The 14889-nt window shown below is 42.0% G+C and overlaps 1 protein-coding gene across 3 annotated transcripts in view; it reads left to right on the forward strand.

The window, feature by feature from the left end:
* The first annotated feature begins 261 nt into the window (after positions 1-261).
* LOC142052925 (solute carrier family 12 member 7-like) overlaps positions 262-14889 on the forward strand; it is a 69203-nt gene continuing 54575 nt past the window's right edge. For 2 of the 3 annotated variants that reach the window (XM_075083794.1, XM_075083796.1), the window contains exon 1: positions 262-754. In XM_075083794.1, the coding sequence (XP_074939895.1) occupies positions 637-754 (118 nt within the window). In that variant the 5' untranslated portion in view covers positions 262-636. Of the gene's footprint in view, positions 755-11966; positions 12026-14889 lie in introns of those variants that run through there. The other variant, XM_075083795.1, reaches the window with a different exon arrangement.

A 14889-nucleotide genomic window follows, 5' to 3' on the forward strand; every position in this document is an offset into this window, starting at 1 on the left:
TGCAGGGCAAGGTCTGAGAAAGAAAAGCAGCATTTTTTTTTTTTTGTGCCGAACAGCCATAGCCAAAGCCCGATAAAACAACCCAGGGCGGCGCTCACGCATTTAGGCCGGCGTGTACGCCCTTCTCGGGCTGTTTCCCCAACGGCAGTTGCTCGACCCACGGCAGACACTTCTCCCCGCCAACGGCCGGCGCTCCTCCCTCTCTCCGCGGGGGAGCAAAGCCTTCCACCGGCCTGCCCCCGTTCCCAGAGGGCAGATTCCGTGTATGTGAATCAGACCTAGTCATAGCACCCCTTCTTCTTCTTCTCCTCCTCCTCCTTCTTCTTCTTCTTCTTCTCCTCCTCCTTCTTCTTCTTCTTCTTCTCCTCCTCCTTCTTCTTCTTCTTCTCCTCCTCCTTCTTCTTCTTCTTCCTCCTCCTTCTTCTTCTTCTTCCTCCTCCTCGCCTCCGGGCCGCCACCTTCCCTTCGGCGCCGCCAGTCAGGCGGTGCGGGGCGGGGGCGGGAGCCGGCCGGTGCCGGGCCACCGCCCCCCGCTGTGTGAGGAAATGGCTCTCACGTGAGGGAGGCGGCAGCGCCAGGCTCACCCTGCCAGCTGCCCCGGGAGGAGGCGCCAGGCGTTCCGGGGCTGCCTGCGCCATGCCGACCAGCTTCACCGTGGTGCCGGTGGAGGCGCAGGGCGAGGAGCGGGGGCCGGCGGAGCCGGATGGGCAGCGGCTGGAGGACGAAGAAGACGACGAGAGGGATCGGGTCTCTGGTGAGAGAGGGGGGAGCGGGGAGGCGCCGGCGAGCAGCGCCTGAGGGCAGCGCCGGCGCTTTGTGTGCGGGGGAGCGGGTCCGCCGCGCGGGTCGGCTGGGCTGGGCTGGGCTGGGCTCGGCTCGCCGCCGGAGGGCCCCTGTAGCTCTGTGGAGAGGCCGCATCGCCTCCCCGCAGCGGGCGGCGCCGGGGCTACCTGCCCAGGTGGAGAAGTGCGCCTCGGGAGAGGGCGAAGGTCCGGCGCCTGGGGTGACCGAGGGCTTGTTTCCCTTTGTTTCCCTGACCCGTGGCCGCTGGCCGAAAGGAGGAAGTGCAGCCGGGCGGCTCCGGGCGGGAAGAGCAGCAGCCGGGGAGGGGGCCCGGCGAGGCGAGATGCCCGCCCGTCGCGGCCGGTCTGCTTCCCGCCTGTGAGGGGCAGCGGCAGTGACCGGTGCCGCTGGCGCTTCAACAGGCGGGCGTGAAAGCTCTGTTTAAAAGCCGAGTGCTGCTGGAGCTCGCTAGAGGGGGAGCTAGGAGGGAGGATTCAGGCTGTGGAGAAGAGCACGGTCTTAACCTGGCTTGCTCCTGGTGTTTGTCTAGCCATGTGCTTCTGCACCAGCGAGCGTGTCTTGGGTTAAGTGGGTGTTCGCTACCTGACGGCGTGGAGTTGGGAGCCTCGCCTCCTGCTAGGCCTCGCCCCCGAACCCGCCTGGGGGAGCAGAATCCGGCCTGAGGTGGAGCTGGAGTGAGGGGCTGGTCGGGGCGGCCTCGTCTGGGGCGGCGGTGGGGGAACGAGAGCTTTCTCACTGGGATGATAAGGCACTGCCAGGAAAGCAATAACTCTTTCTGCTTTGGCTCATAAGCCCTTAACGCTTCCTCTTTCTGAAGAGTGTTGCAGCGGCAATACCAAGTATGGTGCTTGAATCGCTAGTTGGATCTTGAACTTTATTTTGGACACCGTGTTCATATAACACGTGGATTGTGTCACAATCAGTGCTTGTTCTTAATACTTCTTTTTTTTAGATGATTACAGGTAAAAAGATGGGTTTTTGTAAAAGGCAGTTCTTAGTGGTTGCTTCTTTTTGTGGTGTAGATCACAGATAAATAAGGCTCATACCATGTGATGTGGATGTGACTGTAAAGTGATGAAAACGGATATTTGACAACACTAATATATTTAGATTGTTTTAATTTCTTTTTCTATAAAGATTCTTTAGGAAGATGTCAAATTCTTTGACTAAGCTGTCAAAGTTGGGTAGCTTTCTCCCCTCAAACTATTACTTACCTGTAAAAGATACATACATGTAGTTGCATTTCCTTTGGTATATTCTGTACATATTTGGTGTTCTAATAACTGCCACTTTTTTTCCCCCCAAGCTAAATGAAATAGAAAAACCAACATAGTATTAACTGTGGCAACAGTTTGTTTCCTGTACTGGACGGATGACAGTAGTATAGCATTAATCTGTTTGGGCAGCCTTCCTTATAGTAGGAGCTAGTCAGAGAGGCATAGAGTGTGGCATTTGGTCAGATGGCATCTCAAAATGATGAACGTGCTTACAGGCATAGTTAGAGAGGAGTTGTTAGACCATGTGTATATATGAAGCATCTGGAAGGCTTGGAACATTTGGAAATCTTGGGAGGGCAAGGGGAAGAGTAGAACTGGTGCTCTTGTAGTGCCTTATTTCTAACCTTTAGGGTTGTGATTAAAAAAAAAATATAATTCTCATGCAATTAAGTAGAATTTGTGTGGACTACATTTGCAAAATGTTTAAATAATCTACTGTTGTGGATCTGTGTCACTTGAGTGGATGAATTTATGTTTGACTTTTCTATTAATATGCCTGTAAAACAAGGAGCAGAGAGGAAAACACTGAAAGAGAAGGCATTGACTTGTAAACAAGGTATAGTCAGAGAGCTCTGAATTCATTAAGATATTAAATGCTGTGCTTGGATACAGAGGGTTGGGAAGCGAACAACGTACTTAATGTTGCCTCGGGTATTATATGGATGCTTGTGGTATGTAAACCTGTAATGCATAAAATTAAGTTAATGCTGTGTAATCAAATAATTCTCCTTGACTCATTCTTCTGAAAACTTTTTAAAGAATTCTAAAAACTTAGTACAGCTAAAAGCTGTTGCAGTTAAGCCCATCTAAGAGCCTGCTGCTCAGAGAAGGAGTGCTTGCCTTTCTCCCCACTCCAGCCTTGAGAAAAAGGCTAGGGAGTAAACCATTTCCTTCCCTGCCCTCCTCCACATCCCTGCGTTCCCTTCCTTTTCCTGCACTTGACCTTGATGCTCATCAGACACTTCACTGGGCTGGTTCAACATGCTAAACTGGCAGAAAACTGAAACTGCTGCAGAGGGAAAAACATGCTTCCCCTGTCTTGGAGTTGAGGTGAGTGCTGCAAAAAGTCAGAATGGCTAGAGTCATGTCAAGGTGGGACGGGTAAAGCTGAAAGTGGAGATGGAAGTAAAAAGAGAAAGAGAGTGGGAACTTCCTCTTTGGCTCACCCTTAGCCAGCTCAGCATTTAATTTTCTTCCAGTTGTTCAGGAATCTGGAATTTTATCAGTTTTGATTGAATTGTCTGGCTTTTTAAAACCAAGTGGTTGTTCTGGAATTTCCTCGACTGCACTAGTATCTTGTTTAAAAAAGTCAAAAAAACCCAAGCAAATAAATGAAACAAAAACCCTCCACCAAACGCAACCAGTCAAAAAAACCCAAGCAAATAAATGAAACAAAAGCCCTCCACCAAACGCAACCAGACAAAAAAACCCAAGCAAATAAACGAAACAAAAACCCTCCACCAAACGCAACTAGTCAAAAAAACCCAAGCAAATAAATGAAACAAAAACCCTCCACCAAACGCAACCAGTCAAAAAAACCCAAGCAAATAAATGAAACAAAAACCCTCCACCAAACGCAACCAGTCAAAAAACCCAACAAAAACCCTCCACCAAATGCACAACGCTGTTTTTTGGAGGGAAACCGGCTATATACTGTTGAGCCATTAAATCACTAGTAAAGTAGTTTTGGTATCTTATTAGCAAGGTGCCTATTGATTATTCTGTGTATTTATCCCCTTTCACAAATACTTATCTGATACTCTTTATGTGATAATGTGGTAAGATGGGATGTTCTTATTCTATGCTTGTCACTCCTTCATAATCATCTGAAATTCTGTAGCCTTGTATTTTCTGGTTATGTGACACCCTCACATGTGTGAAGGAGGGGAAGACTTGGGTGAGTGGCTATTTGGCTGGATTATAGCACTAGCCAAAGTAGTACATGGGAAGAGTAGGGAGGCAGAGTGGAAATTAATGCTTGGATTGAACAATATAAATGAGGGTCAGAGCCTGTTGGCTCAAATGTTCACAAAATAGCAGAAAGCATATGTGCCTCTGTCTTTTAATGTGTTTATAATATGCTATAGGGGAAGGATAGTCAGGAGACTAACTGGTTGAAGAAGAGAAACAAACAGGAGTCTGTTGTAGACAGTAATGGATGAAGTTTAATGAGAAATTCTGGCTTTGATTTGTGTTGGGGTTTTGTTTTCTTCACACATATTGGTGGTGACTGTCTGTTAGACAGACCTGTCAAAAGTTTGTAAAGTTGATCAACTCTACTTCGTTATCAGCTCTGCATGTCAGGTGTTTCAAAGTAAAACTAGTATTTTTAGTATATCATAGTATTATTTACCTAGCCATGGCAGTGTCTTATTTAGAAGCCCATATGAAAACTAACTCCTACAAATTCTTCTTAAACTGAAGACCCTCAAATACAAGGAATATCTATGACAAACCTGGTCATCTACCAAGAAGTCATCACATAACTAACGAAGCGTGGATGCTTTGAATTTTTGTAAAATGCTAATTCCTGGAAAATCTCCCCGAAATGTCTAGTGTATTTTCAGTCAGCTTCTGCTCACAGAACTACTCTGTAGTTCAGAGCTTGCTGTACAAAAAATTATTGTATTTTCCCCTTCATCCCATTGCAATTTGTCCATTTTTCTGTATGTCTTCACTTTTTTTTAATCTCCACCAGTTTTTCCTCTCTGTCCTGTTAATATGCTTAGCCAGTAGTCTGCACAGCATTTCTAGTACTGGCTAAATACTCAGGTCTAGGGATATGCATGGGAGTGTGGGTTGGCAAATATGATACTGTTTTCCACATGCTTGTCCAGGCTGCAGCAACTTGTCGGGCAGAAAAAGATGAGCCTTCTATGAAACTGAATAAGTTTTTTATTTTTTGGTGAGTTTAGATTTTTAGATTAACTTCTAAATTTGTTCGTATTCTAAATACAGTCAGTTAATATCTCTTCCATTCTCTTATGCTGTCAGGAATTAATGTATGCTTTTGGCACCTCAGAAACTGTGGCACTTAAGATCTGCTGCTCAAAGGCAAATTACCTCGTTTGTTTTCTGATCCAGTCATCAGATTAAAGGCATCAAATCATGCTAATACTTGTCAGGTCCCTCCCCAGATCACTTCAAGATTTTTTATAAACCTTGTCCCATCTTAATCCTATCACCTTTTTTTTCCAAACTGAAGACTCTTAGTCATTCTTTATATGGAAGCTGTTCCACACTTATTGTTCTATTTTCCGTCTTCCTCTGAACTTTTTCCATTTCTGTTCATTTTGAAATGGGGGAAGTTCCAGAATTGCATGTGATAATCAAGTTGTGAACAGTGTGTTGGGTTTTTTTTTTCTCTAAATACATTTGTGAACATGGTCTTTTTTCCCCCTTTTCATTCCCAATGTTCAGCTTGTAGTTTGAAAAGTGATTATTGAACTGGTGTGTTTGTGAAACAAGAATAACCAAAGTATCTCATTCATGAGAAATAACAATCTGTTGGAGCCCAGCTGGTTTAGGATTGTTTTCTTCATGTATGTATATATCCAGTCTTAAATTTCTACATCAAATTTTGCCTGTTTGGTTTAGTATTCATTTAGTCTTAGAGAGCTGCACAGTTGGCCTGTGCCTTGACTATCCTAAATAACTTGAAATAGTTTAAAACTGTCGCATCTCTGGTCACCTCATGTGTTTTTTTGTTGCTGTTTTTTTATTAATGTCTGGAACAGCATGTGTCCCAGCAGAACTTCAGTGACCATCTCATTCTCTGAGAGTAGACTATATTTGCCTTCTATTTCTCACTCAGTTATTTGCCTATGGCTTATCTAATATATTCTCTTTTATTCTGTGGCTGCTCTATTTCCTTAAGTATGTTCAGAGAAGGACTTCTGATGAAGTCTTTTGGAGATCTTGGCAGACTATGTAAACTAGGTTTCCATTACCCATGTGCTTATTGATTCTTTCAAAGAACTCTCTTTAGGCATCTGAGACAAAATCTCCCTTCATAGAAGCCAAGTTAGTTGTCCTCCCCTGCCACCCTGTCATATTGTATAATACAATGTTGGAATGGAAAATATTATTCCTGTTGCAGATAAATGCATATCTGACATTTGATCACAGGCATGGGAGTTACACGCAGGGATTTTCTTGGCTCTAAGGGGCATTGGCTGTCCAGGTCAACTGCTGATGTATGCCCAGCTCTGCCAAAGTGGTTGAATTAATCCTTTCGTGGTTTAATATAGCTACATGTATCTGTGAATATAGGTGTTTTTGTGAGCTATTGATAGGATCATAGAATGTTTTGGGTTGGAAGGGACCTTTAGAGGTCATCTAGTCCAACCCCACTGTCCCTGTAGTGATCAACTAGATCAGGTTGCTCAGAGCCCTGTCTAGCCTGACCTTGAATGTTTCCAGGGATGGGGCATCTACCACCTCTCTGGGCAACAAGTTACAGTATTTCACTACCCTCAGTGTAAAAAATTTCTTCCTTATATCCAGTCTAAATCTACCCCTCCTTAGTTTAAAACCATTACCCCATGTCCTGTCACAACAGGTCTTACTAAAGATGTTGTCCCCGTCCTTCCTATAGTCCTCCTTTAAGTACTGGAAGGCTGAAATAAGGTCTCCCCGCAGCCTTTTCTTCTCCAGGCTGAACAACCCCAACTCTCTCAGCCTGTCCTCATAGGAGACGTGCTCCAGCCCTCAGATTATTTTTGTGGCCTTCCTCTGGACCCACTCCAACAGGTCCATGTCTTTCCTGTGCTGGGGACACCAGAGCTGGATGCAATACTCCAGGTGGGGTCTCACCTGAGCAGAGTAGAGGGGCAGAATCACCTCCCTCAACCTGCTGGCTACGCTTCTTTTGATGCAGCCCAGGACACAGTTGGCCTTCTGGGCTGCAAGTGCACATTGTTGGCTCATGTCCAGCTTTTCATCCACCAGTACCCCCAAGTCCTTCTCCGCAGGGCCACTCTCAATCCCTTAATCTCCCAGCCTGTATTGATATCAGGGGTTGCCCTGACCTATGTGCAGGACCTTGCACTTGGCCTCATGAGGTTCTTATAGGCCCACCTCTCCAGCTTGTCCAGGTCTGTCTGGATGACATCCCGTCCTTCTGGTGTGTCAACTGCACCATTCAGCTTGGTGGCATCTGCAAACTTGCTGAGGGTGCACTCGATCCTTCTGTCTTTGTCACTGATGAAGATATTAAACAGTACTGGTCTACAGGTGACCCTTGAGGGACACATTGAGCACCACCCTCTGGATGTGACCACCCAAGCAATTCCTTATCCACCTAACAGTCCACCCATCAAATCCACATCTCCCCAGTTTAAAGAGAAGGATGCTATGACAGCCCCAAGTGAAATGGGGCCAAATACAGGAGGCAGAGTTAAGGATAATAAACCAAACTTCATTGTGGAGTAAGTGGACACTTAGCATTTTGTAACTGTTTAAACACTTCTTTTAGACTGTTGCAGTTTTGACCTTTTTTGTGAAGAGGATCTTAATGCTTGAAATGGACAGCAGGCTGTTATTTTTACTCCATTGTGTTAATTTCATGAGAATGAAATGCTAACATTCTGGTACTATACTTATTGCCTAAAAGCTAAATGTAAATAATTCTAGTCATAAAACAACTTTACTTTCTCCTGGAATAGTGTACTTTAATGTCAAATATAGTGATATCAACCCTCATAACTTCAACTTCTCTGATCCCGTAATGAAAATATATTACTGAGACTTTTGATCTCTTATTGCTGATCTTTCTTTTGATGATAATACTTTTGCAGCTGTCAGAATACGGTGCGTAAAGGTCTTCTGCTGTAACTCTCTTACTGTTTTTTTCATAAGAGAACTTTGCTTGTAATTTTTTTAATCTTATTTTAAGATGATTGTTGTTGTGTTAAAAGCTCACAGGTAAGCGTTGTAAAGGCTGCCTTTGGTAAGGGATATAGTTTGTTACTGCATAGCAGATCTTATTAGCTGATGCTGGGAAAAAAATTATTTCTGTTCTTTCCGGTACTACTGCTTGTGAACTGTTTTAGGGAGCCAAATCAGCAGGAAACTAGCTATGACAGAAAAATAGTTGTTTTAAAGAAGTTGTTTTAAGAGGCTTTATTTCCTTGAATGCGCTCATTGCAGAACAACAGTGTTTTCTACCCCTACCCCATCACAGAAAACCACCTCTTGTGGCAGCACTGGCCTGATTAGTTTTTCCTGCATCTTTGAACCATGTTGCTGCTTTACATAAAAACAGATAGCAAAGCACATGGAAAGAAACAATTGGTGCTATTTTTATTTGCTCTCTAGACTAAAAAACAATAGAAGTTATCACAGGGGACTTATCTGAGTAGAAATATTAGAGTTTGAGGGTTCCTCCCTTAAGAAAATATGTAAAGGAATTTTCCCAATTTAAATGGCTTCTCCTACCAATTTTATTTTTTTTCCACACAATCCTTTTGTGGCTTATGTGGCACTTTTTGCATAATCAGATAGTATTTCTTTTCCTACTTGGTTTGATATACTGGTTGAACAAGAAGTGTTTCTGGTATGCAGTATAATTTGTGTAACTGCAATTAATTGTATGCCATGGCTTTGTGAACTGTCCACACAATAGCTAGCAGAATTTTAATTTTGCTAATAGTGTAGCTTATCCTGTCAGGTTTCTATTTACCTTCCCCTGCCCCAAGCTGATAAGAGTACTTCAGGTTTGGAACGTTTTCCTTGGCTCTTTGCACCTTTGATGCAGTGGTGACAGGAACGTGGAGAAGGTGTCATAGCTCTCGGCAGTGGTAGTGAACACTTTTACTTCCTTGCTGAAAGAAAAATATGTGGTGAAGTACGTTGGGCTTACATGGCAAGGTTTTGGTAGTGAGGGGCCTGCAGTGATGGCTTCTGTGAGAAGATGCCAGAAGCTGCCCTCCTGTCAGACAGAGCCAGCTGTTCTAGCCAGTTCTAGCCAGCTCTGAGACAGACCGGCTACTGGCCAAAGCTGAGCCCATAGGTGCTGTTGGTAAGAAAGGATTAAAAAAAAAAAAAAAGCTGTGCAACAGCAGCTGGGAGAGAGAAGTAAGAATATGTAAGAGAAATGTCAGTGAAGATGGAAGGTGAGGAGGCACTCCAGGTGCCAGAGCAGAGATTCCATTGCATGTGGTGAAGACCATGGGTGTGAGCTGTGCCCCTTAGCCCGTGGAGCAGATGTTCACCCTGCAGCTCCTGGAGGGCCCCCCACACACTGGAGCAGGTGGATTTGCTCTGAAGGAAGCTGTGACCCATGGAGAGCCCGTGCTGGAGCAGGCTCCTGGCAGGACCTGTGACCCCATGAGGAAGCCCATGCTGGAGCAGTTCTTGAAGAACTGTAGCCCTTAAGAAGGACCCTGTATTGGAGAGGGTCATGAAGGACTGTCTCCCAAGGGTGGGACTCTGTGCTGGAGCAAGGGAAGAATGTGAGGAGGAAGGAGTGGTGGAGACAACACATTGTGAACTGACGGCAACCCCCATTCCTCGACCCTCGGCGCTGCTTGGGGGGAGGAAGTAGAGAAGTTGGGAATGAGGTTGAACCTGGGAAGAAGGGAGGGGTGGGGGGGAAGGTGTTTTTAGATTAGTCCTTATTTCTCTCTACCCTACTCTTTTTAGTTGGTAATAAATTAATTTCCCCAAGCTGAGTCTGTTTTGCCTGTGACAGTAATTGCTGAGTGATCTCCCTGTCCTTTTCTCGGCCACAAGCTTTTTAATCATATTTTCTCCCCCGTCCTATTGAGGAGGAGTGATAGTGTGGCTTGGTGGGCACCTGGTAGATAGCCAAGGTCAACCCACCACATGAAGTCTATGAAAATGGCAGTGTGTCTGATTTCATATGCAAATCTTCAAGTAGTTGCAAAATTGAATGACATTTTGATGCGCTAGGTTGTGCAACACCAAGTTCTTACTATGTTACCCTGACCCTGCTTTTATAAGAGGTATAGCTGTTTCTTTAGCAGCTTCTCAACCATCCAAATTGACATCCTTGAGTTTTAGGGCATCAAAAGTGTTACCTACTTACTTTTAAAGGTCTGATGGTAGTCCAGAAATTGATGCATGAGCAGTTAGCAGTATACAAACTCAAAGATGGTCCCTGAATAACTTTGTGCTTGAATCACTGCTATAGGAAAGCATGGCTTAATGATGTCTGTGTCGACTGGACAGTATTTGTTATCTGCTCTCTGATTTTTATAGCTAGCATTCTTAATTAGGTACCTTAATTAGCTGTATTGTTTAGCTAATTCATAGCAACCAAAAATAAGCAGCATTCAACCTGTTTAGGAAATAATTCTGTGAGCCTTTGGGAGATGAGATGTTGAGTGGTAACTGCTTTGCAAAAATTGATTTAACTTTTTTTTTTTAAACTTATGTATCTTCTGAAAAAACTCCCTCCCTCCCTCTCTTTCTCTCTCTCTGGAAGAAGAAATGAAAAATTTATTCTGTTTCTTGCCTTCTGACAAGGGCACACAAATTTGAAACTTTTTAAAATTAAAAGCATCTCTTTACAAGCTTACTTTTTGAAGAGAATAAAACCTTTTAGCAGATTAATTCCAATCTTGAATGGGAAGCTTGTGTATTTTCCTTTTAGCTTCAGAAAGGAAAGTTTAGAACATCTTTGAAAGTATGTTAGAACTTCGCTTTGTTAACTGTGGAACTGTCCTGATGGAAATTTACCAGGACATAAACAACCTAACAGCTTGCTGCCATTGATTAGTCTTATCTCTGTCCCTCTACTGGCCTTTCTTCCTTTGTGGAACATCTGCTGAGGACTTGCACAACAGCTCTGTTTTGCTAGTAAGGAACGAGAAGCAGTCTCGGGGGCGGGGTGCGTGGGAAGAAACAAACCCAAACGAAGTGGGGAGGTGCAGGAGGGAGGCTTTTTGCAGCATCTGTGAGCTAAAGCAGCTTTTTTAGGGGCTTAGTAAGCACCAGAGCTGGTTCTAGGAAGGAGGAACTTTGGGCAATGGGCTTGGAAGGAGCCTTCAACCCTTTTGACCTTCCCACAGCTGACCATTCTTGTGTAATAGGTGTTAGGATCACACAGACAAGTAGATTTTGGATGTGATTCAAAGATCTGACCACAGGAACTACTATCTTCTAAGCAATAACATCCATTTAATAGAATTGAAACAGTTTGTATGAAGTTATTTAAGGCTGGTATAGAAAGTGTGAAATAGATTAATGCATAACCTAGAAAACAGTGATATTTGAAAGACAACAAATTAGCAGCCAGTCTTAGAGGACAAAATACTTGTTTTTAAAAAGAATGCTTGCAAAGTTACTAGAATTACATTTTAAAGTGTTCTTTTTTTATCTGCTATATCTTAATTACAAGTAATGCAAGCTCTTGCTACAGAAAATCAACATGTAGCAACTATACTTATGGTTAGCTTGCTTAAGATCTGCTAATATGTACCTGATGAATAAAACTGGCTTTTTTAAATAGTAGACTGATCTTTGGAATAGGTTAATACTACTTGTTGCTAATGTATACTGGTCTGCCTAGTGGAGGTATTTTAAAGTAAATTTATTTGATGGAAAGAAAACTTTAAATGTATTTATTATTAGGTGAAGATGTGGGATGTTTTAGTAACTTGATCCTGCCCATTTTACTAAGCATGATGTTTGTTGCTGACGGAAATCCTCCAGCTTAATTGTCTTTAGAGTTCTGTGACTGTCATGTACTTTGGCTGTGTCATGTACATGCTTCATGCTGCATGAAGCCTTAATGACTTGTTTCAGGATTAATCCAATACTAGTAAGAAACAGGATTGAGGTCTTACACAAAGCTGGGAGGAAGCAACTGTCAGTTTCCTGTTTCAGTTCTTGATATGTGAAGAATCAGCAGAGGGGAATGACTTGATTTTCCTTAATCATGCGCGAACAAGATTATGAAGAAAGCGGACCAAATCCAAGTGAGTCTCTTTAAAAGACAATACTGTGGTTCTAATGACTCTTTTACTGAAATAGCAGGTTCTGTACTTCCAGATATATTATAAAGAATCTATAAAGAGCTTCTGCAGTGTGTTTTCATTAGCAGTGGGCTGTGCTTAGTAGCCTAAGTAAAGGAAAACTAAAATTTAGTGATGTTGATAAGTGGTCGATGTAGTATTAGAATCCTCCATATTATGTAAAGGGGTTCACAAGGAGCTTAAGTATACTTTGTTCCGCTTTTCAAGATAACTTACATAAATTGTGCTAGTCATTGATAAAAATAATGCAAGAAATTGGTGATACAGTAAATATATTTAGACATTTCTTTACTAACCCCCCCCCAATAACCTGCAACTTTGAAGTAGATTGCACTAAATTCTTAAATTTATTTGATGCAAAAATTCAGGGGCAAGATGTTCTCAAATGAGGTTATCAATGCCTTTTCATCATTTAAATTGAAGCAAGGTAGTAGCTTTTGAAAACTTGAGTTTATGTTAGAGCTCTAAAGAATACTTCTATGTATTTTTGGATTAAGAGTGATCAAAAAAAATTTTTAAGATTGGCAGGCAACTAAGGAGAACTCAGACAATAAAAAATTTGGACATGTAGGAAGTAAATATGCATGATAGAGAAGATAGAATTAGGTGTTTTGTCACAGGCAGCTTTCTTGGATGTGGCACTTCTGTACATCAGTTCTTTTCAGGGTAAGAAATACATAAAGTTTAAAACTCACTAGTTTATTTACATTAGCAGTAAATGCTTGTTTACCCTTGTGCAAACAGGATCTTCTGTTCATATTCTGTTTGTAGTGGTTTGTTCTTTATATGACCAAATACAAACTTAATGAAAACGTTACCATAATTTTTCTTAAAAACTGTTGGTTTTCACCTGTATCTGGCTAACCGGAACCTACTTCAGGGTACATAGACTGTGATTAACAGTTGTAATTTGGAAACTGAAAGGTTAAGACTTCTCTGTGCAGTATTATTCTTCAACTGGGTACTGCTTTAGGCAGCAGCATATAAAGTTAGAAGTTTCTAGAGGGAAGCAAAACTGTAGTTTTACGCATGTACTTGTTTAGAGAACAGCTATAACTTATCATAGCCAAGCTACCTTATTGGAGGCCATGTGGTTCAAAAGCTCTAGATAGTTCTCACTTCTTTAAACACTATCTGTATTCTTTTGCCATATAAAAAGAATCAGCTTTTATTTTTCACATATAAGTTAAATTCTTACATCATGACAGGAGGGGCAGATGCTTGTTTTTTTGACAAAATGTGTTTGAATGCAAAGGCAAATAGGAACACTTCTTGAACGTGATCATTAATGACAGAGTACGGGACAGCAAGGAAGCAGTGAATCTGGAAAGGATTTAGGGGTCAGACTGGAATAGAATGGCATGAGCTTGGTTTAATGCTGTGGTAAAGAGGGCTAGCCTGATCCTTGGAGTAGAGAGGTGATGATTATACTTCTCTAAATAGCCTGATTGAGACTGGTGTTAGAAGGCTGTATTTGATTGTTAATTTTTAAATTTTTTCTTTTTGCATAACTTACAGACTGGAGAGAATGTTGCTGCAGAAATGATTAAAGGTTAGGAACGTGTTTCATGAACTTAAATGTTTGTTTTTCAAAAGGAAGCTTGAGATGATTTTGTAAGTGTAGTTACTGTCACAGATAGAAAATACTAAGTGTGAGTGCTTAAATTTGGAAGCTGTACTAGGATGTTACAACTAGAAGTTTGAAAAGAACCAAATTTAAATAGCAATAAAGAACAATTTTTAGAGATTTTTTTCAGTAATTAAAAACCCTTAATCTTTATAAAAATAAACTGATAGGCTTTTTCCTTATTTCAGTTCTGAAAACACTGAGATACAATGGTCAAATCTTAATATGGTTTTCTTTCTTGTTTTATTTTCAAAGTTATAAAGCCTAATGCAGAAATTAAATTTGGCAACCTGTGGAAGGACAGGAAATCAGATTAGGTGGTCTAATATTTTTGTCCTTAATCTCTTGAACAGGCGTCCTAGTGGAAATTTAGGATCACTTAAATGATCTCTTTTTTTCATACTCTATCTCTTTTGATGGGGGAGCAGGAATCAACTGCTATAGTTCTATGACTTAGTAATACTGATGTCAGTGCTAAGGAAGTGGTTTTGCTTACGCTGATTGCTCATTCCTACACTGATTGCATGTCTAGTGACAGCACAAGCATTTGTGTAGTGAACACACAAGCTCATCTGGATTAAAAGTAGCAGCAAGAATAAAAACAGACGCAAAACAATTCTCCTAACTCAGTGTTAAGCACACACTACTATTGCATTTATAATAAATAGTTCTGTTTGTGTGAGGAACAGTGAGATACAGTGACACAAATGGGTGAGTAGTAAGTGTGAGAGGGGAATGAGAGGACTACCTCTTTGTTGGCAAAAGTGGCTTCTGCCTGCTTAAGCTACACTGTTGGGTTCTGTTTTACATTGTATAAAATGGACCAGTTTGGATCAGCTTAGAAAATTTTAACTGGTAACATACCTTAAAGTATTCAAACACCTGTCAGTGAGGATCACTGCTCTGAAACTTCAGAGGAATATGAATTTGAACAAAGTGCTATCTTTTGTCTCTGTGACCAACACTTTGAATAGTGATATGCAGACATATTTCTGATGTAAGTTTTGTTTGGTGTGTGGAAATGTTTATGAGAAATCATCTGATGACATTGGCAGTTCTAAACTTGAGGCTAGTGCAACTCTGGAGCGGTTTGTCATAACTTCTGTGTGTTACGCTGCATTGGCAACTGGGGGCTGGGGTGCACATCGTGATGATCTGCACGAACACTCTGAATATTACG

The sequence above is a fragment of the Phalacrocorax aristotelis genome, chromosome 2, assembly GCF_949628215.1.
Source record: "Phalacrocorax aristotelis chromosome 2, bGulAri2.1, whole genome shotgun sequence".
Classification (NCBI taxonomy): domain Eukaryota; kingdom Metazoa; phylum Chordata; class Aves; order Suliformes; family Phalacrocoracidae; genus Phalacrocorax; species Phalacrocorax aristotelis.